Below are 23,543 nucleotides of genomic sequence, written 5' to 3'. Positions count from 1 at the left end.
CTACCACACCGTCCTTTTCTAAAAAGAAGCAGATAGGTAGCCTGGTTACCGAACCCCAACTAATAAAGATACATCTTAGCAGCTTGAAAACATGTTGCCAAACTGAAAGTAACACCAGAAATCTTTTACAATTTGTTCTTAACCTAAAATTTCTCTTTGACATACAGTACACCTTCCTGAAACAACTCTGTAATACATAAAGAAAGAACCCCAAGCACCGAAAAAAGTTTGCTAAAATAAAATCGGGATGTTTATTACTTTTTCTACTAGTAGCAATGAAAATCAGTAGAAATTATTCTTTTGCTCTTTTTCAAACGATCTGCATTAAAATCAAGCTTTTCCAAATAACTGACATATAGGAGATAATCGTTTTGAAATCCTCAAAATATTCAGATACCAAACACAGAAATACTGATTTTTTCTCATTGATGATGAAAACAAGACATTCAGTTCACTCAAGGTCTGGTATTTATAAATTTTACGCATTTAACCAAGCTAAAAGATTGCAAAATTAATCATAACCATTACAGATAGAGACTATCATTTGTTCATTTTCTAGGTTCATTATGGTGTACATTATATATGCAGAGAACCAGCAGGAGTTCTCAGATCCAATGTCAAAAAATGGAATGGGGGCAAGCACTCCGAACATCACCTTTATTTAAATGCACTCCATGCACAGGATGCAGATAGGGAGAGCTTGTGAATCCATGCATTAATAATGGACTAGACAGACTGGTACTACCGCCAAACGTGCAGAGTCAATTCCAATGTTGCTCAAAGTTCTTTATACCTAATGGATTCCACGAAAATAAGTGCAGAAGCAGAAATGCGTACACATCCCAAAGCATGTTCTTCATTTGGTTTCCTGTGCCTTCTTCGCATTCTGTTTTTCTTTTGCCTAGAAATTAAAGACAGTAAGTTATAAAAACCTAAAAATCTGTCTTAGATCATATTAAAATAGAATGTGTCTAAGAGGGCATTCTTAAACTAAAAGGCTTGAAAAGCACTGTTTGTAAGATTTCTAGAGCATTATCTTTTATAGCTTGCAAACTGGAACAAACTATTCCGAGGATGTTTGGTTTGCAGTTCTTTCTTAAGTTGAAATGTGTTATTATAATAAAAATACATACTTATTCATTCCATCAAGTCATACTCGTTCACAACTATTTCAGAACAATGTATTTACATATGTGCCCATTTATCAAACAAATCGAGTATGAGCAAAATTCTGTATTAATTTCTGCATATTTGAATAAATGAGTTTTACATAAGAGTTTAAACGCAGACTGCTTCAGTGAAATGCCCCTAGGATCTAAATTTCTAACACACTCTCAGGTAATGACAGTTCTGCTGGTCCTCAGGCAATACTTTGAGAAGCAAGCTTTTAGAAGACTAGAATATTATGCTCTTTCCACTATGGAGAAACAGACAAAAGCTAGGAAGTCAGTAACGACCTTTTCAATAAAACCAATACAAACACCAGAACACTGAGTTGGTAGTCCACCAACACTAGGCATTCATATACTGCCACCGTGTGTCCAAAATAATGTGAACTAGGGAAGCATGGTTCTAACCCAAAAGCGGAAAAGCTGTTTGTACTCTAACTTTCCTCTTAAAAAGTAAGAAAATATGCTGTCATTAAAATCAAACAAGAATGGACCTTTTATTAATTTGCACAAAAATGTTTATTCATAGACCAATTTGAAAGAAAATACATACATTTAAAATGTCTCTAGTAACGTTTGGTCTCAATACATTTATCTACACTTAAAACCCGGTAACATGATTTAGCACCACAGTCCTTATCATTCCTTTGTTTAACATTTTCAAGAAAGAAACATTTCAGGAGTTCCCATCGTGGTGCAGCAGAAACGAATCCGACTACGAGCCATGAGGTTACGCGTTCAGCCCCTGGCCTAGCTCAGTGGGTTAAGGATCCGGTGTTGCCGTGAGCTGTGGTGTAGGTTGCAGACACGGCTTGGATCCTACCTTGCTGTGGCTGGGGTGTAGGCTGGCAGCTGCAGCTCCAATTAGACCCCAGCCTGGGAACCTCCATAGGCTGTGGGTGTGGCTCTAAAAAAAAAGAAAAAAAAAAAAAGAAAGAAACATTCCACAGTGCTTCATACAAAGAACACAGTATCTAGGTACCCTGCTACCAACCAATTTTGAGAGTCACAGGACCTTAACTGTTAACCTAAAACTTTAATGTTTCCCATCTTGGACTTTTATGACTTTAACATGTCGAGACCCATGAATAGAAAAATCTATATGGAAAAGAGAAGATTTAGCTGTCTTTTTTGCAATAATTCCTACATTTAATGCTAAACGTTGGATCTAAGCTGTATAAGGTATTCACCAAAACCTCAATTCACATCTTGGATGATTTAGCAGGTATGATGATATAAAACAATTGCGTTGAAATGTATCTTTGCTTCATGAACTTTTAAATTAATAAGAAAAATATACCTACCATGTATTCTGGTCTTTAAGTTAATGGTCCCAAATTTTACTTGCCTAGTAGTTCTTCTCAAAGTATTTCTCAAAATGTGGTAAATAGACCAGGTGCATTAGAATCACTTGGGGGAACTTATTAAAGATTCTTTCCCCATATCAGAGTATCTGGGGAGGGGCCAGGTAATATGTATTTTAAAGAGTATCCAGTGAAAGTCGCCACTTTCAGAACACTGATACAGAATAAACTTGAAAACACTGACACAGAATAAACTTGAATCTGCATATATTCAAAAATTTTATTAAAGTGCCTTATGCTGAAGGAAAAAAGTCTTAGGAGTCAGAATTTTTCAGTAACCTATACTAGTTTTCCCCTAGTGAAAAAAAAATACTCTCTTAGGAATAAGAAAACCTGTTTCATTGGCTAAGCTACATTCCCCCACCCCCTTCAATATCCACTCTAGTTCTAAGTCTATGATAATTTAAACTTTTGCTAAATTAAATACGAAAAAAAATCTCTTACTTCAACTATTAAAATCAATAATTTCTTTTCAGCTTAAAGAAAGGAAAATGTTTTAAAATTTCATTCTAATGTAACACAACCGGGATTCCTGAAGACTACAGAAGCAGTGCACAACCCTCTATTTTCATCTTCCAATTTTAGGTTGAACTAATCTCATCTAGTATGTAAAACAACAGGTAAAGGCAAAAAGTGCATATTAAAAAGCTTCAACAAATTTATCTCTACTCAAGCCAAAAAAGTGTTTTGGAAAATCTCAATCTAATTTAGGAATTTACCAATAAATACTTACCTTTTCTACGAGAGGTATTAACTGCTGGTGTTCTGCTAAAGTCTTTAACAGTTCCATAATGAAAGGCAGATAATTATGCTTCCTTCTGATGTTTTCAATCTGCAAACAAAATATTAAACCACACTACCTTTACATTTTCACTAAGTTTCTGATAATTTTTTCAGCCAACTCAAAATAGAAATGGAAGAAAAGGACTTCCTATCGTGGTGCAGTGGAAACAAATCTGACTAGGAACCATGAGGTTGCGGGTTTGATCCCTGGCTTCACTCAGTGGGTTAAGGATCCTGAGTTGCCATGAGCTTTGCTGTAGGTCACAAATGTGGCTTGGATCCTACGTTGCTATGGCTGTGGCGCAGACTGGCAGCAACAGCTCCCATTCGACCCCTAGCCTGGGAATTGCCATGTGCCATGAGTGCGGCCCTAAAAAAAAAAAAAAGAAAAAAAAATGGAAGTAAATACTCAATTTTCATAGGAGAAAATACTAGAAATAAATGAGACTCCATTCCCACTGAGAATAAAGACTATTTCAATAAAACATATGGAGAGAGTTCCTTGGCTGTAGCTTTCTACTCTTGGCTTAGCAAATACAGAGGCTTCTGAAAGTCTAATCTGAAAAAACAAGAACCTACAGTACAACACAGGGAACTATAGTCAGTATCTTGTGTTAATCTATAATGGAAAAAAAGCTGAAAAAGAATACACACACACACACACAAACAGAATGGAATCACTGCTCTATACCTGAAACCTCATAAATCAACTGTGCTTCAATTTAAAAAGGTGCGATCTGAAATAATTTTTGAAAAATTAACTTATGAAAGCAAATTTAAGGCCCACATAACAAATTAATCTTGTTTCTATACCTATAATAATAATCAGGCCACATGTAATGAAACCAGCTTTACTGTGTGATTAGGAACAATCTTCCTTTGAATTAGTTTTGACCAAAAGGGAACAGACTGTAGGGAAAAAATCTGTGCTTCATGGGAAAACCACGTGCATCTAAAGCACACTCTCCCAAGTTACATGATTCTAGCCTTTCATGCCACTGAGCTATTAAATATTGTCTGGGAGGAGTTCAATTTACTTTCTTTTCCATAGAAAAACAACAATTTCTATCTTTTGCAAATTCATTTCAACATTCCTTTACTTCATATAAATTCGAATTTCTCTGACTTCTCCTTTGAACTCATTGTGACAACTTACAGGTTCGTTCCAGTAATTAACAAACTAAATAAAATCTTAACAGGTGTTCATTTTATATCAGCATGAGAATCAGTTTATCTCTGTCTGAACAAAGCATTCTCAAACAACGTAGCAGGAAAAGATTCTAAAAACTTTGTTTTATTTGAGGCAAATACAGTTAGTTAATTATGTAGAAACACTGCATAAGAATATACAAATAATCAATAGTTCTCTTTTTGTATCATGTAAAATAGAAGATAATATTCGAGCTTTCAACCCTTACTTTCCTGACTCCATGAATCCGGCCCTCTTTTCTCCTGCCTGGAATACTCTGGAGTCAGCCCCTACCACATTCAGCTGAAGAAATCCTACTAGTCCAAGGTGCATTTATTTTAACGATCATTTGTTTGCTGGTTACTATGTTGCAAAGCACTATGCCCACACTGCAGAAGTAACAAAAAGAAAAAGAACAATATCCCTGCCTTCAGCTGAACTTCAAATGCAAACCTGCTCTTTCTACTGTGACAGCCACTCCCAAAGTCCTACAAGAGCCAATGTTCCCTTCACTCTCCGAAAAAAAGCTTATCAGACAGATTGCAAGTAAAGGAGAAAGACATTATAGAGACAGCCCTGCTTAGTATCTGACTCCAAGTTACATGTCTGACATAATTAAAATTAAATAAAAATCTAAAACACTAAAAAACTGGAAAATGAAATAAAACAAATGAACCCATCTGTATATAAATTGGTGGTTAAAAAAAAAATCAAGAGAAAAAAATTTTCAAGTGAATTTAAAAAAATGCACTAATTTAGAGTTCCTGTTATGGCTCAGTGTTAACGAACCCAACTAGTATCCATGCGGACATGGGTTTTATCCCTGGCCCTGCTCTGTGGGTTAAGGATCTGGCACTGCCATGAGCTGTGGTATAGGCTGCAGACGTGGCTTGGATCTGGCACTGCTGTGGTTGTGGCTGTGGCCAGCAGCTACAGCTCTGATTTGACCCTTAGCCTGGAAACTTCCATATGCTGTGAGTGGGGGCCTAAAAAGAAAAAAAAAGCACTAATTTGATTGTACATCCCGAATGAAATACACCCTAAGGAAAAGTCAACTTAAGAAAAATCTTCTCAGCTGTCACTAATACTGTTATTCTGAACCTTTTTGTATATGCTTAGATACACATATGTACACACACATACAGGTAGCATAAAGCAAGTCATTATATTAATGTGTTAGAAACCAAGTATTTCAGCTGAAATGAAAATATACAAATGCTTGACTTTAAACATAAAGCGCATCAATCCTAAATCTGAGTTTTAATATGAATTCACGTTGTATTTTTCTCTTCAAAGATAAAACAGGAAATATATTTTAAATAGTATTTCTTAGCTTCTAAACATCTTAGAAATCATGACCAATCACTGAGCACCCTGAGCATCTAAAGAGTGGTTCTAAACACCACTTCTCACCAAAACCACTCAGGACTGCTTGAAAAAGCAGACGATTCCAAGTTTGAAGCAGACGTACAGAGGAGTTTGAAACATCTTGTCATAGTGGAGAGCGAGGAAGTTATCAAAGATGAAGAGTCACATCAAAAGGACTGAGGAGGCAGCCTGAAAGGGGCTTCTAATGGCCAAAGATAGGATAATTTGAGCATCAGCAATAATTTCAGTGAACTGAAGCATCAAGTATGTTAAAAATCTGTTCGTAGTTAACTATACACCAATAAAATGTATTTAAAATTTTTTTTAATCTGTTCATCATAATCCTTTAAAAAAATAAAAAAGAGGCGTTCCTGTTGTGGCTCAGTAGTAACAAACCCAACTAGTATCCATGAGGACACAGGTTCGATCCCTAGCCTTTCTCAGTGGGTTAAAGATCTGGCATTGTTGTGAGCTGTGATATTAGTCGCAGATGTGGCTCGGATCTCATATTGCTGTGGCTGTGGTGTAGGCCGGCAGCTACAGCTCCAATTTGACCCCTAGCCTGGGAACTTCCATATGTCATAGGTGTGGCCCTAAAAAGAAAAAAAAAGAAAAAAAATTAATAAATAAAAATAAATTTAAAAACTAAAAAGAAACCTCACTAGTTACCTTTCTTCTAGAGTGCCAGGGAATCAACTCTTTATTCTGAAAATGTGTAAGTGATGCGGCAAACAATCAAGCATTTGATATACCTTCATGCTAAAATGTGCCCCTCTGTATTAAAACATTAAAGGAACAAATCGAAAACACATACCTTATATCTTTTTAATTTCTGTACTTCTTCTTCAATAAGCATCTGATTTTTGGCAACTTCTGACTGAATAGCACTTAACATGTTACTACCCTGATCTGTATCCATGGGTTCCTCCTTAGGGGAAAGAAAAAGAAACAGCGCACCCTAGTGACTGAGACTTATGTTTAAAATATTTTTAAGTAATAAACATGGTACAGTTACTCCCAAATTTTCATCTTAATACCGATGACAGAATACCAACTTAATAACTTCACTATGAAAAGACAAAACCCTAAGTAGCACCTTTCAAATTTATACGTTCTACAACAACACATAAATTTTTACCTAAAAACAACCTATGCTATAATATACTGATTGCTATCCCCTTCTATTCAGCTATCAAATACATAAATGTGCTTATACTCTGAAGAAAATGCCATCAGGGAGTTCTCAATGTGGCTCAGTGGATTACAAACCCAACTAGTATCCATGAGGACGCAGGTCCGACCCCTGGCCTCCTCTCTCAGTGGGTTAAGGATCTGGTGATGCCTGTGAGCTGTGCTGTAGGTTGCAGACGCAGCTCGGATTCCACGTTGCTGTGGCTGTGGTGCAGGCTGGCATCTGTAGCTCTGATTCAGCCCCTAGCCAGGGAACTTCCATACGCCACAGGGGTAGCCCTAAAAAGCAACAACAACAACAAAAAGTGTTCAAAGGTGTGTTTAAAAAAAAGGTCTTCTCCAATTATGTAAAGACTACATGTGAATCTAAATGTACCCAATTAATTCTGTGAGAAATATATTCTAACTTGCTTAATTACATAATAAAAATACAGTAATTTATAATAATAATAATAATAATAGCTAACACTTATTTAGCACTTACTATTTGTCAGTCACTTTTTTAAGTGGTTTATACATATATTATCTCAGTTAATCCTCACAACAACCTTATAAAGTAAATATTATTATCCCCATTTTACATGAAGAAACCGAGGCACAAAGAATTACACACTAATTCATACTTCCTTTAACTGGCAAAGGCAGGAGCTGAATCTAGGCAGCCTGACTCCAGAGTGTATTCTTTTAACCACTACTAAAGAGACTTGAGTAACTATATTTTTAAAAAAGAAAGGAAGGAAAAAAGAAAAGTGAAGTTATTCCCTGAGAGAATAACTAAGCTAGAAATTTATATGTAAAAACATGACCACAAACCTCAGCAAGCTGTCTTTGTAACTCTGCTATCTTCTGTTCATATATCATTTTCCTGTCAGACACAATGGCCATTAAGTTAAATCGAATTTCACCTTCACTGTACCTAAAAAAAAAAGTTAATGTTTATAACGTAATAAAGAATTGTAACATTATTACAATTAAGATAATCTATTGCCAATTAAGATAATCTATTGTGGCTACCCCCTTATTCTCTGAGGTGAACACCAATCTATCAATAAGCGAATAATAAAAACTGACATTTCCAAAAGCTTTCTTAAAGAGAAGTTACCATCAACATCACAAATATAATCATAGCTATATCAATAAATAGGGCAACCTAGAAGAAATGGATAAATCACTAGAAACAAATAACCTTCCAAGAATATGCACCAGGAGGACACAGAAAATCTGAACAGACTGACTGACAGCAACATAATTACACCAGCGATCAGAAAATCCCAGCAAAGTCCAGGACCAGACATCTTCACAGCGGAATTCTACTAAACTTTTCAACAGTTAGTATCTGTATTTCTCAAACTATTACAAAAAATTCAAGAGAAAGAAACACTTCCAAACACATTCTATAAGGCCAACATTACCCTGATACGACAACCAGACAAAGACACTACAGAAAAAGAAAATTACAGGCCAACATCTCTGATGAACTCAGGTGCAAAAATCTTCAATAAACTATTACCACACCAAATTCAACAATACCTTAAAAATATCATAGTCCTTGGAGTTCCCACTGTGGCGCAGTGGAAACGAATCCGACTAGGAACCATGAGGCGGCAAGTTCAATCCCTGGGCTTGCTCAGTGGGTTAAGGATCCAGCATTGCCGTGAGCTATGGTGTAGGTTGCAGACACGACTCAGATCCCTTGTTGCTGTGGCTCTTGCGTAGGCCGGCGGCTATAGCTCCAATTAGACACATAGCCTGGGAACCTCCATATGCCGCGGGTGCGGCCCTCAGAAGACAAAGATCAAAAAAAAAAAATTATATATATAGATATATCTATATGTATATATCATAGTCCGTGAGGTATCATGGGGTATTTATTTCCAGGGATGCAAAGATGGTTCAATATCCATAAATCAATCAATGTGATAACCGCATCAACAAAAAAAGGGACAAAAGTCATATGAGCATCTTAATAGAGGCAGAAAAGGCATCTGACAAAATTCAACATCTATTCCTGATACAAACTCTCAACAAACTTGTTATGGGGGAACATACGTCAATATAATAAAGGCCATTTACGACAAACCTATAGCTAACAGCATACTCAACTGTGAAAAGCTCAAAGCTTTGCCTTGATCGGGAACAAGACAACGATATCCACGCTCACCACTGTTACTTAAAGTAATACTAAAAATACTAGCCATAGCAATTATACAATAAAAAGAAATAAAAGACATCCAAATTCAAAGACCTCACTATCTGCAGATGACATGATACTAAATATAAAAAACCATAAAGATTCCACTACAAACTCTTCAAACTAATAAATAAAATCACTAAAGGTGCAGCCTAAAGAAAATCAAGATACAGGAGTTCCTGGTGTGGTGTAGTACAGTGGGTTAAGGATCTGGCTGCAGTGTTCTGAGCCCTTGGGGCGGGGGCAGGCCTGGTATTGTCACAGCTGTAGTGTAGGCAGAAGCTGTGGCTGGCTTTGATCCCTGGCCTGGAAACTTCCATATGCCACGAGTGCAGCAAAAAAAAAAAAAAAAAAAAAAAAAAAAAGTTTCATCAAAGAAACAGAGGATACAAATAAAAACCAAATGGAAATTTTACAACTGAAATATGCAATGATTAAAAAAAAGTTCAGTGATTAAGCTCAAGAGCAGAATGGAGAAGACAGAGGAAAGAATTAGTGAATTGAAAGATAGAAAAATAGAAATTACCCAATTGAACAAAGAAAAGAGATTAAAATAAATAGTTAAGAGAGCCTCAGGGACTTGTGGGACTAAAGCAGGGACATATCTGTCACTGGAGTCCTAGAAAGGTGAGAGAGAGGGTGAGGCTGGAGAAATGCTCCAAATTCCAAAGGCTGAAAACTTCCTATATTTGACAAGAGACTTAAACCCACAGATTCAAGATGCTGAACAAAATCCAAAGAGGATAAATGCATAGAAATCCACACCAAGACACATCATATTCAAATATATGAAAACGAAAACCAAAAAAAAAAAAAAAAAATTTTTTTTTTTTGAGAGGAATACAGGAGAAACATCTCCTTATGTAAAGGGTAATAAACAGTTTAAACGGTGGATTTATCATGAACAGTGGAGGCCAGAGGGGAGTGGAATAACATTTTCCAAGTGCTTAAAGACTGTGAACCCAGAATCCTATGCACAGTGAAAATAACCTTCCAGAATGAAAGGGAAATCAAGACATTCGCAGATGAAGAAAAACTAGCACTCTGTTGACAGCACATCCACCCTCAAAGAATGGCTCAAGGACGTTTTCTAAACAGACGGAAAAGGATGAAAGAATTGCGTTCTGGAACATGAGGAAGGAAGCACAATGCAAACAGTTAAAATAGGAGTAAATAAAATGTATTTTCCTTCTCAAGTTTTCTAAATATGTTTCACAGTTAAAACAAAAATTATAATATTGTCTGATAAAGTCCTAAATGTACGTAAAGAAATTATTTAAGATAATTATAACTATGGACAGTAAGAGTACACACAGGAAGGTAAGAGTTTTCTACTTCATTCAAACTGGGAAAATGTTAACATCAACAAACTGGAATAAATTAAAGAAACTATGAGAAAAGCCATACAATGAAATAAACTCAAAACTATTATAGATGTCCAAGTAACTCACAGAAAAGCAGGAAAAAGAAAACAAAGAAACAAAGAAAAGAGAAAAAATTTAAATGGTAGATTTAAACCATAACATATCATTATTATTATATTGTATTAATTAATTAAACATATTCTATGAAATACATTTCATTTTACATGTAATTTTATAAATCCATTACATTCCATGGAAATGGCTAAACCCACCAAATGAAACAGAGAATGGCAGAGCAGACTAAAAAACATGGTCATATATGCTGCCTGTAAGAAATTCACTTCAAATACAATGAAATAGGTTGAAAGTAAAAGGATATAAAAAAAACATCGTCCATGTATTTCATGCATATTTTTCTTTCATTCATGAAAAGAAAGCAGGAGTGGCTATATTACTATGAGATAAACTTCAAAGCAAAGAAAATTACTAGAGAGGGATATTGCGCAATAATGAAAAGGTCAAAAATCCACCAAGAAGAAACAGTGAATATAGATGTTTATGCACCAAACAGACCTGCAAAAACATGTGAAGCAAAACCGACAGAATTAAAATTAGAAACAGACAAATTCAAAACTGTCCCTCTTTGAAAACATGATTATCTATGTAGGAAATGCCACGGAATTCACACACACACACACACACACACACACACACACATACACACACACACACCCCTTCTAAAATGGTGGATTATTTCAACAAGGTCAAAGGATACAAGACAAAGGAAAAAAATCACCTGCATTTCTTATGCTAACAATGATCACATGTAAACTGAAAATAAAAACACACTACCTTTTGTAACCATTCAAAAAATATGAAGCATTTGAGTATAAACATGACAAAACATGTATGGAACTAGTATGCTGAAAACTAAAAAATGCTGATGAAAGAAATTAGAGTAGATCCAAGCAGATGGAGAGACACACCAATTCATGGATTGCAAGAAAAAAGGTAAAATGCCATAGTAAAAATGCCAATTTTCCCAAAATTGATCTTTGACACAGTTGCTATCAAAGTCCCAGACGAACTTTTGTAGACAGACAAGATTACACTAAAAATCTACACAGGAAAGTAAAGTAACTACAACAGCTAAAACAATTTTGAAGGAGAAAAGAATAAAACTGGAGGCATAAAGTTGGAGGCATCGAGCTACCTGATTTCACAACGTACAGCTATGGTAATCAAGCCTGTAGTACTGGCAGAGAGCAGACAGAGACCTGGGACACAACAGTGAATTCGCAAACAGTTTTTTAACAAGGATGCAGGAGCAGTTCAGTAGAGGAAGGACAACCTTTTTAATAAATGGTGCTAGACCAGCTGGACAAACGGAGACAAAAAAATAAACCTTGAATAAACTTCACACCACACAAAAATTCATTCAAAATGGATTACAGAATTAAACGTAAAAATGTTAAACTATAAGCCTTTTAGAAAAAGGAGGAGAAAACCTTTGGAGTCTAGGGAGAGGCAAAGAATTCTTAGACTAGATAACAAAAACACAATTCATAGCTGGAAAGACTGACAGATGAGACTTTGTTAGAGTTAAGTGTGTTTGCTCTGCGAAAGGCCACGTCGGGAGGATCAAAGAACGGCCTGTAGACTGGGGGAGAATATCTTCATACAACACTTATGACCAAGGACGAGTAATTATCTAGAGTATGTGAAGAACTTCAAGGCTCAAGAGTCAAAAAGCAAACAACCCAGTTACAAAATAAACACAAGGCAGGAAAAGATTTTCAACATCAGTCATTAGGGAAATGCAGACCAAAACCACAATGACGTATCAGTACCCACCTATCAAAACGGCTAAAATAAAAAATTCTGACAAAACCAAATGCTAGCTAAGGTTGCGGAGAAAATGGATCATTCATACTACACTGCTGGTGGGAATATAAAATAAAATAGTAGAGCCACCCTGGAAGAGTCTGCCAATTTCTTAAAAAATCAAACATGCATTTACCATACAGCTCAGCAAGTGCACCCCTAGGCAATCAAAGAAACCAAACCTTACATTTTTACAAAAATCTGCATGCAAGTGTTTACTGCAGCTTTATTCATAATAGCCCCAAACTGGAAACAATCCAGCTGTCTTTTAAGGGTAAAGAATGCACTACTGCCACATCAGCGGCCTAGAATCTCCAGAGAACTATGCTAAGTGAAAGAAGCCAATTCAAAAAGCCAATCATACATATTACATCAATCCATTTATGGAGCATTCTGTAAATGACAGAAATTATAAAACTAGTGATTAAGGATGGGGGGTGGTAGTGGGAGGGAAGAGTGGGTGTAGCTATAAAAAGGCAACATGAAGAGCAAGTGTGGTGATAGAACTATTCTGTATCTTGGCTACCTCAATGTCAAGATCTGGCTGTGACTGTATTTTTGCAAGATGCTACCGCTGCAGGGTAAAGGGTACATAGGACCTCACTGTATTTTTTTTTTTTTTTTCTTTTTCTTTTTTGGCTGTACCCTCGGCCTGTGGAAATTACCATGCCAGGGACTGAATCCAAGCTGCTCCTGACCTAGGCCACAGCTGCGGCAACACGGGATCCTTAACCATGGCACCGGGCTGGGGATCAAACCAGCAATGCCACAGAGACAAGCCAAATCATTAGTCCCTGGTACCACAGCAGGAACTCCCTCAGTGATTTATTTTTAAAACTGAATGTGAATATATAATTATCTCAAAATAAAGTTTAGTTTGAAAAAGATACTCCTAAAAACAAGACTACAAAGTAACTGTACAAAATATCTAACTTAATGGAGGTGTGCATGTATAATTTCTATAAAGACATGATGACGGACTGCTATGCAGAATTTAGATTTTCTGAATGGATTTCCTAAGCATACTAATCCCATCAAAAGGAGATGGTGAAGGAGTTCCTGCTGCGATACAGTAGGTTAAGAACCTGACTGCACAGCTCGGGTCTCTGTGAAGGTGCAGGTGGGACCAGTGGGGTGAAGGATCCAGGGCCGTGGATCTTATGTTGCAACTGGGGCTTGGGTTCAATTCCCGGCCCAGGAACTTCCACATGCCACGGGTGCAGTCATTTAAAAAAAAAAAAAAGAGAGAGATTCAATAAGTTTTGCTAAAACAACAATACAATAAAGGTTTACAGAACGTTGAAAAACCGAAGCATTAGTTATTCCAATGAGACGAGCTGAGCATTTACTTTTGTATCCTTTTTTCTATGACTGGCCTCACTGCGCTGATCCAGTCATCTTGATTGCATGCACCTAGAAAGAAATTTAAAAGCATTTATGTCGAACAATATCAACAGTAACATTATTTCAATAGTTTGGTCCAAAACATCTTTTAGCTAATATTTTAGCATATTCAAGACAGTAAAAACCTTTTAGCATAACTGTGCTAAGCTTCAACTCTTTCCTAGTCATGGCTGGGGAAAGATTATTATCATCATTTGCATTGCTCCTTATTGTGTCACTTGGCAGTGCTAAACAAGTGTCTGAGAACGCAGTGAATTAGGGAATTATTTCATTAAAACTCATGACTCTGAAGACAGGCTATCTACCTTCACGTTTGAGATGATGAAAACTGAGGGCTAAGAAAAACCAGCACACATGCTAGTGGCAAAATAAGGAGTCAATCCTTGTCTGGCTCCTCACCACCATAACTATAGAGAAACAAAACAAAACAAAACCTGAAGTCTTCATATAATGCAAAACTAATTTTAGCCAGTTGTTTTCAATCCTCTTTTTCAGCCAAATTTTAGCATAGCCACCAGCTGTATAACAAAACTGGCTAAGAATAGTTTTGACATTTTATTTCCTTCATATCTGATCCATCTAATGAATAGAGAATGGCTGACCAGATAGAAACCAAGAGAAAAAATGCAGAGATCAGATCAACCACCAAATCAGAGGAAATCAATTTCCAGGGAATCAAAAGAACACTCTATTAATTTTCTGTGTGAAACAAAGAAAAGTAAGTTTTTGGTGGTTTTTTTTTTTTTTTTTTTTTTGGCTTTTTAGGGCTGCGCCCACAGCACATGGAGGTTCCCAGGCTAGGCGTCGAATCAGAGCTGTAGCTGCCAGCCTACACCACAGCCACGCCAGATCCAAGCCATGTCTGTGAACTACACCACAGCTCATGGCAATGCCAGATCCTTAACCCACTGAGCGAGGCCATGGATCAAACCTGCATTCTCATAGATACTAGTCAGATTCATTTCTGCTGAGCCACAAGGAAAAATAAGTATTTTTAAACATGTAACTCTTCATTAGATGAACTGTTGGTTCTAGACATGGGCATGGTTATTTTGGTACAAGCAAAATGAAATTGTAAATTTTTTCATTAAAAAAAAATTTTTTTTTGTCTTTTGTTTTTTTAGGGCCACAGCTGAGACATATGGAAGTTTCAGGGCTAGGGGTCAAACTGGAACTATGGCTGCTTGCCGGCCTATACCACAGCCACAGCAAGGGGGGATCAGAGCCACCTCTGTGACCTACACCACACACCACAGCTCATGGCAACGCCAGATCCTTAACCCACTGAGCGAGGCCAGGGATTGAACTCGTGTCCTCATGGATGCTAGCTGGGTTTGCTAACCACTGAGCCATGACAGGAACTCCCTGTTAATTTTTTAAAAAATCTCAAAGTATAAAGTTTTATGAATAGCAGATAATGTTAGATTCCATTAAAATAGGTTTCATTAAAATAGATCTTAAAATTAGGACTTAAAGCTAATTTTAAAAAAAGAAAACTTAATGAGGTAAAAATACGGAGTTAAAATTCCTTTGAGGGCCTATTAGTTCATTGCTGTACCAGAACCACCAACTGTACCCTCAGTCTCAATAACCAATTAATAGTTGGCTCAAGATTGGACATGGGTGGGATCAGCATAAATCCACCCTTTGGCACAAAGGGCGGCACACTGATGCCCTACTTAAGTAGAAACTTTAAAGGAAAATATTTTTAGAGTGTTAAACATTGAATTACAGTGATTCTGAATGATCCAAAGGAAAATACTTTGAATACAAGATGACAGAGCTAGTATTTATCGACAGGTTAAAAATGACAATAACTTGAATTCACTAAAAGAAGTTTTCACAAGTTAACTGAAAAATAAAAAATAAATTATGGGAGTTCCCGTCGTGGCGCAGTGGTTAACGAATCCGACTAGGAACCATGAGGTTGCAGGTTCGGTCCCTGCCCTTGCTCAGTGGGTTGACAATCCGGCGTTGCCGTGAGCTGTGGTGTAGGTTGCAGACATGGCTTGGATCCCGCGTTGCTGTGGCTCTGGTGTAGGCCGGCGGCTACAGCTCCAATTCGACCCCTAGCCTGGGGACCTCCACATGCCGTGGGAGCAGCCCAAGAAATAGCAAAAAAAAAAGAAAATAAATAAATAAATAAAAATAAATTTTAAAAAATGAAAAAAGTGTATAAAAAATAAAAAAATAAAAAAAAAATAAATTATGTAATCTACAGGTTAAACATTTTTTTCTCTTAGGACCAAACTAAATGCACTACAGCAGTCAACTCTGCCCTTGGTACCTGCTACTTAATTTCTTAAAGTACCGAAGAGCTTAGGGCCTGCTTGATACTACATCTTACAGGCCTCTCCCCTTTCCAAACTCAGGCAGCACTGTGGCTGAAACAAAGGTGAACAGCCAATCTTTCTTCCTTGTCAAAGGTGAAATACCAGCAATAGGAACCAGATTACCTAAATCGATCGGTCCTTCTCTTAATCCATCTAATTCGTACAGTCTTCCATTCACAGGAACGTAACTGACAAAGTGAAAAGCATCTTCTTCTTTTGCTGATGTCTTTGCATCAAATTCAAACATTTGCTGTCTACAGTGGAAAAGAAAAAAAGTGAGAGACAAACAAGCAAAGAAAGAAACAGTATTTACTGAACACACGGCGTCTCTACCTGGCGAAACTGTTGTGTACTTGGCGAATCACATCCGAATTACTCAGGGCCAAACCTTTCATCTGAAATAAACAATAATCAATACATTATTTCCACTTAACACTTTACTTATTTTAACAGTAACCTATTAAAGTAAGAAGCACTACAAATTGGGCGTTTTAGGAATAATAAAATTATACTCACAGCTGCATCAAAACTTTGTGAGAATTCCTTAAACTCTGACAATGTCTCTCCTAAATGGACATCCTGATGGGTACAGTTCAATAACACACTTACTATGGCTTGAGTAGCACAAGCATTATTAATTACCTGTAAAATATAAAAGCAAAAATATTATCAATTTGTTAAAAAAAATATTTCAACTGATGACAGTAATCCTCCAAATATGAAAAAAATTAAGTTTCCAAATTTTATTTCGCATAGTCTTAGCGTAAGTATGATAAACAAGATTAATTTCCATTCTGATCTCTTTTCAGCAATTTGCTGCAATTCTGGAACTGAAGATTCTGGGAAATCAAATAAATTAAATGAACTCATCATCTCACTGAAGACCAATCTGGTTAGGGTAGCAAGGCCACTCTTTCCCGGTCTAAAACACATCTGATTAATAAGCCAGAAGAGCTTTTCCTTCCCTCTTTGTCAATTCCTCCTAAGCTCACTTCTACCTATAAACATTCAACCCCTATTATAGGACCGCAGCAAGCTCTAACTCACCTACTTGGCTCTTACGGAAATTATCCAACAACTCACATTAGCTTCTTCCCTCATTTGAATTCTGAGAAGCGTATACATGGCCCACACATTTTCCAGCTTTACAGCACTGTCATCTAGCCATTGTTTATTTAACAATTTATTAACAGGTATTAACTGTTAATTAATACTGTTTATTTGACAGATTCTAGTCAGAGTTCATTTAGATAGCACCTACTATGTGCCAGGTACTTTGCTAGGCATTTCACATGTATTAATTCTTTCAATCCTGTCAACGACCTATGAAGGAGTAATATTATTATCCCCACTTTACATCTGTGGAAGCTGAGGCACAAGGAGGTAAAAAACCTGCCCCAAGGGCACAGAGCTAAGCAAGAGGCAGGTGATCTGGTTCTAGAACGTCAGGCACTTGCCCACCATTTGAGGCTGGCTCTGTATGCATGTGGTCTCTCCAACAAGACCATCACCTACTTACAGACAAGGGCTTCTGCCACACTCCCTACAGCATCTACACTGGGCTGAGATGACAGACATGGAAAGAGGCACAGGGGATCAGTGCGAACACCAGCAAAGTTAATTGATCTAAACCTGAAAAATGATTTTTCCCTCCATTTTAGGGCCGCACCTGTAGCATATCAAAGTTCCTGGGCTGGGGGTCGAACTGAAGCTGCAGCTGCATCAGGAATATGCACAGGAATATGGGATGTGAGCTGCATCTGTGACCTATGCTACAGCTTGTAGCAACGCTGAATCATCCTTAGCCCAGAGCAAGGTGAGGAATTGAACCTGCACCCTCAGGGATATTTGTCAGTTTCTTAACCCACTGGGCCACAACAGGAACTTCAAAAAATAATTTTTTTTGAAGTACAGCTTAGTTCTACTGCTTTCTTTATTTATTTATTTTTAACTATTTTGTAATTAAATACCATTTTCTATTAGAGTCTTTCCAAAAATGCTAATGTGCTTATGATTTTACAGTTTGGTAAATTATTTTTATCTTGACTGATTTCAAAAGAAAAATTTTCAATTATCTTCCCTCATTAATTCTTATATTCCTCTACTTTTCTGTTGCCAGAGCCTTCTGAGGTCCTGTGAACATCCACCAGTGCTCAGGTTTTTCACCGCAGCATGTTTGAGAAATGCCCTGACAAGACTGTTTTCTGAGTAGAGAACAGTTCTCAAATATCGGTACCACTACACTCCCATAATTTCTCTTAATAATTTTGTACAAAACTACCTTATGATTGCCAATTAGGGAATGTAACAGGAGATCCAGAATCCAATTAACATTGCTGCTTGTTTCTTTTAATACGTATCCTGACCTGAATCACAGTTCTTAAGTAAATCTGGATGAATATTTGGAATGATTAAAGGCGGTATCACAAAGGTCATTAACTGAAACAAGATTTCATGCTCCCTTATCTTGGACCAAAATTATCCGAGTGTGGGTTGGTAGGAGGAAGTCAGCAAAAGTTAAAATTTGTACTCATTCATACGTTCTTTCAAAATGATGACACACTAAAGCCATAATCTGTACCCAATGTTAGGCCAGATGCTGAGGCTATGGGAGAAAATACTATCAAACGTTCCTATGATCTAAGGACTACAAATCAGTAATCCATCGCTCTAAGAATTTATTTTTTAAGAATTAGGAAAAAATTGCCTTCCAAACTCATCAAACCGTATATATTAAACATGTGCAGGTTGTGTGTATCAATTATATTTCAATAAAGCTTCTTTTTGTCTTTTTTTTTTTTTTTAACTAGGGCCGCACCCACAGCATGTGGAAATTCCCAGGCTAGGGGTCGAACTGGAGCTGTAGCTGCCAGCCACAGCCACAGGAACACCACATCTGTGCCATGTCTTCATACTACCACAACCCATGGGAACACCAGATCCTTAACCCACTGGGTGAGGCTGGTGCTCAAACCCGAGTCCTCATGGATACTAGTCAAGTTTGTTTCTGCTGAGCCACAATGCGAACCCCCAATAAAGCTTTTTCTCTTTTTACAGAGGCATCTGTTGTAAATGTGAGTTCCCAGGCCAAGGGTCAAATTGCAGCTGCAACTGCAGGCCTATGCCAAAGCCACACAATATCGAAGCCACATCTGCAACCTACACAGCAGCCTGCAGCAATGCGGGATCCTTAACCCACTGAACTTCAAGGTCAGGGATCAAACCCAGAATCCTTGTAGACATGGTCGGGTTCTTAACCTGCTGACCCACAAGAGGAACTCCAAAGCTCCTTCTTTGTCTCGCTCTCTCTCAAATTTTTTTTTTTTAAAGGAGGGAAAAGAAAGATCTTTGGATACTGGTCTTCTGATGTTAATAAGGATTTATGCAGAGTTCCCATTGTGGCTCGGCAGTTACAAACCCAACTAGTACCCATGAGGATGTGGGTTTGATCACTGGCACCATTCAGTGGGTTAAGGATCTGGTATTGCCACGAGCTGTGGTGTAAGTTGCAGATGAGGCTTGGATCTGGCATTGTTGTGGTTGTAGGCCAGCAGGTGCAGCTCCAATTAGACCCTTAGCCTGGGAACTTACATATGCTGCAGGTGTGGCTCTAAAAAAAAAATAAATAAAATAAGGATTTACGCTGTCCACAATTTATTAAGCTCATTTTGTGCATGAGTGAACAGTCATGGCTATAAAAGACAGCTCTGCTGGTTCTAAAATGAGTTTAGCGCCACCAAGTGGTTATGCTATATATAGCACAAGAATCCAATTACCCTTGGGTGAGACCTTCCAAGACCCCTGGTGAGTGGATGCCTCAAAGATGGACAGTACCAACCCCTGATGTATATGATATTTTTCCCTACACTAACGGGCTGGCAGCACACACGAGGGCAAAGGGAGTCTTCACATCCCACATGGGACAGAGAAGGACAGCATAAGATTTCATCACACTATCCAGAACAGCACATGATTTAAAACTGGTTTATTAGGGAGTTCCCACCATGGCTCAGTGGTTGATGAACCTGACTAGCATCTACGAGGACGCGAGTTTGATCCCTAACCTTGCTTGGTGGGTTAAGGATCTGGTGTTGCCCTGAGCTGTGGTGTAGACCAGGAGCTACAGCTCCAATTCAACCCCTAGCCTGGCAACCTCCACACGCTGCCAGTGCGGCCCTAAAAGACCAGAAGACAAACAAAATAAAATAAAACCGGTTTATTTCATTTAATATTCTCAGCCAGAATTGGCTGAAACCTAGAAAGTGAAATGGCAGGTGGAAAAGTGGAATGCTGATCCAGAGAGTAAACACTCTTTATGTATTTCATGCAATTACTATTTGCAGCAGCAAAATAACTATCATAATAAACATGGATAAATCTTACTCATCTATAATATCGGCGTTCCTGTTGTGGCTCAGTGGTTAACAAATTTGACTAGGAACCATGAGGTTATAGGTTCGATCCCTGGCCTTGCTCAGGGGGTTGAGGATCCGGCGTTGCTATGAGCTGTGGTGTAGGTTGCAGACGCGGCTCAGATTCCCATGTTGCTGTGGCTGTGGTGTAGGCCAGTGGCTACAGCTCCGATTAGACCCCTAGCCTGGGAACCTCCATATGATACGCTGCAGGAGCAGCCCTGGAAAAAGCAAAAAAGACAAAAAAAAAATAATAATAATAATATCTAATATCAAGTCAAAAAAATAAGTCCTCCAAAACTACATAGAGCATGATCCTTTTTACAAAAACACAGCCTTTTGAAGATTAGAAAAAAATACAGTAAAAGGAAACAAGGCAACAGTATAGAGAATTCAACCTTGGGGTTACCTTGATGAAGGGAGGGACAGAGGGAAAGGACAGTTAAAGTTTACTGGGGTGGTGAGCACTTAAAGTAGCCAAATAAATAAACAAAAGGAGGCTATGAGTGTGTGTCATCGATCAAGGATTATCATTTTTTAAAGGGAAAAAGGAAACACACAGGCATCCTCCCTGGTATGCTCTCTTCCCGCATCTCTGTAGCCAACCATCAGGGTAAGGGCGTATCATAGGGGAGGTTGCTCCCAACCTGTTCACATCTACCCTCGGAGCAGTCGTGCAGGGACCGCTGCGAAAGCCGCCTACCTATGTGCCATCTCGCGTCCTGCACCGCGCCCTCCTCCTCCGCTGCACTCCCCACACTGGAGTCCAAGTCATCTCCTCTAGAAGAACCCTGATCGAGTCCCCTCCTCAGACACCTCTGGAACCTACTGCTCTTGGGGTAGAGACAAAAGCCTCGGGCACGGCCCAAGACGTCCTGCGTGACCCGACTCTGCGGCGGGCGCAGGCAGCTCTTCTCTAGGAGCCACCTTCTGCCTGGTCCATTCGAACAGAGGGTCCAAGTTGTATCTGGGTCCATGTCCCCCTGGAATGAGGGCAGTTCCCACTCGCCTCAGCCACGTGACTGAGGTCTGGCCAAAGAGAAAGCATGTGGGCGCGGGCAGGTTCCGGCAAGTGTCGCCAGGGAGCGGGGAGGGGAGCCCCTCCTGCTGGCTGGAGGGGGCACCGAGACAGGACGGCCGGAGCGCCATCAGCCGCCGCGACCACGACGTCCCCTTTGGGCTAGAAACCACACACAAAGGAACAAAGCGAGAGGGCCTGTGGTCCGGACAGGCGCCGCAGTGGATGTGAAAGAGGGCTCCTTGCGGTGCTTACGAACCGCCGGGTCTCCGCCGAGCCGCCCTGAAAGCGGACTGACAGGCCGATCTTCCAGCTGCGCATCTCCGGCCGGGGTGTCGCGCCTGCTCCCCTGCCCCAGTCACACCGCCCGACCGAAGGACGTTTGACAGTCTAACTCTCTTCTGCCACGAAGCTCCTAGGAATCTGGGACCACCCTCAGCCTCTCTCCCCAGACAATACCCGCTTAACCTTCAGATTTCGGCTGAATCGTCCCTCATTCAGAGACGCTTTCTCAGACCTCTCAAGGGATGGGTCCCACGTCTATGTGTGCAGTAAAGGGCTGAATCCGGCCCCCAGAGAGGCTGGCCTTCGCCTTGGCTCCTGGCAGCTGAGCTCTCACCTCTTGCAAAGCCATGCCTCATAAAAGCGTCTTGTCTCCCTGGGGGCTGTGGGCACACTGTGGCTTAGGGTTCTGGGTCAGCAGTATCAGCTCAACCTCCAGGGTGGCTGGAGATGGAGGGCCAAAGAAAACTCCAGATACCAGGAATGGCCGAGATGGCCCGAATGGCAACACCCTGCACACTGTCACACGCCACTTCCATGCAAGGTACCGCCATCTGTGACCCCCGTGGGAGAAGACAACCGGATGCTGTGCAGATGGAACGTTCCTGGACTCTGCCCCAGGCGTCTCTTCCCTTGGCTGGATTGAATCTGTAGCCTCTCACTGTCCTAAGCGACAACGGTGAGGTCAATGAGCTTTTCTAACAAACTACAGAACATGAGGGCGTCTTGGGGACTTGCTAAACTTGCAGGTGTCAGAGGTGACGGTGGTTTGGGGGACTGTGACCCCTGCGGTTGGTGTGTGAGTGAAGACAGTCTTAACAGATTGTTTCCAACCTCAGAACATGGTTCTCACCTCACTCCCTGGAGCACCTGTTACCCCTGTAATTGTGCACTTCGCTGATTAATACCCATCTCCTCCCCTCGACGCGAAACACCCTAGAGGGGAGGGATCATTCCCCAAGCATGGGCACAGCACCTGGCACACTGCAGACACTCAACCATCCTTTCCTGAAAGACTGAACAGGTGGAGAAACACACAAACCCAGCACCAAGCAAGGCTACATGACCTTGGGCAGTAAGTCAGACAGACCTTAGCTTTCTCATCATTGAAGGGGTAACAAGACAACACTGTTTTGCAGAGAACTGTCACCAAGAAGGTCATTCCTGGATCCTCATATGCGAACTTAATTACTAGAAGACAGTATCTTTCGCTCGGTATTTTGCTAATCCGTGATCCACACACATGCACACTCTCAATTAGAGCATATGATCAGCAGATAACAAGCCAGCATTATCTCTACGAACTGATGCAACTCCATCCACAAGTACCAAAACTACACTCTTAATCTGTATGACCTCATCACAAATAATATAATTTTAATCAAAATCCTCAAATGCCTGAAAGTATTCCTCTGAGTCTAGAAACACTGGATTGGAAAACATTACTATCAGCTCTTCAAGTCTACAACCAAGGATTATATATTTAGGCAATACACACTATAAACTATCCAGCATATGCTCAGAGGAGGTATACACTACAAAGACTGATAAATGGCATTGCAGTACTGATCAATTTAATTGAAACGGGCAT

General features: G+C 39.3%; 1 protein-coding gene across 12 annotated transcripts in view; it reads right to left on the bottom strand.

The window, feature by feature from the left end:
• Window positions 1–227: 227 nt before the first annotated feature.
• UCHL5 (ubiquitin C-terminal hydrolase L5) overlaps window positions 228–23,543 on the bottom strand; it is a 37,381-nt gene continuing 14,065 nt past the window's right edge. For 4 of the 12 annotated variants that reach the window (XM_084978638.1, XM_084978640.1, XM_084978641.1 and 1 more), the window contains 8 exons: window positions 16,757–16,882; window positions 16,574–16,635; window positions 16,364–16,494; window positions 13,853–13,916; window positions 7,878–7,980; window positions 6,688–6,801; window positions 3,267–3,365; window positions 228–901 (listed from right to left, as the gene is read on the bottom strand). In XM_084978638.1, the coding sequence (XP_084834764.1) occupies window positions 857–901; window positions 3,267–3,365; window positions 6,688–6,801; window positions 7,878–7,980; window positions 13,853–13,916; window positions 16,364–16,494; window positions 16,574–16,635 (618 nt within the window). In that variant the 5' untranslated portion in view covers window positions 16,757–16,882 and the 3' untranslated portion in view covers window positions 228–856. Of the gene's footprint in view, window positions 902–3,266; window positions 3,366–6,687; window positions 6,802–7,877; window positions 7,981–13,761; window positions 14,729–15,981; window positions 16,495–16,573; window positions 16,636–16,756; window positions 16,883–23,543 lie in introns of those variants that run through there. The other 8 variants (XM_084978642.1, XM_084978635.1, XM_084978643.1 and 5 more) reach the window with 5 other exon arrangements.

Source organism: Sus scrofa, chromosome 10 (assembly GCF_054392235.1).
Source record: "Sus scrofa isolate SSC_HxYL_T2T_F1_AM1 chromosome 10, Sscrofa_HxYL_maternal_Yorkshire_Landrace_v2.0, whole genome shotgun sequence".
Taxonomy (NCBI): domain Eukaryota; kingdom Metazoa; phylum Chordata; class Mammalia; order Artiodactyla; family Suidae; genus Sus; species Sus scrofa.
The sequence above is the reverse complement of the archived record's forward strand: the minus strand, read 5'-3'. Positions and strand labels throughout refer to the sequence as shown.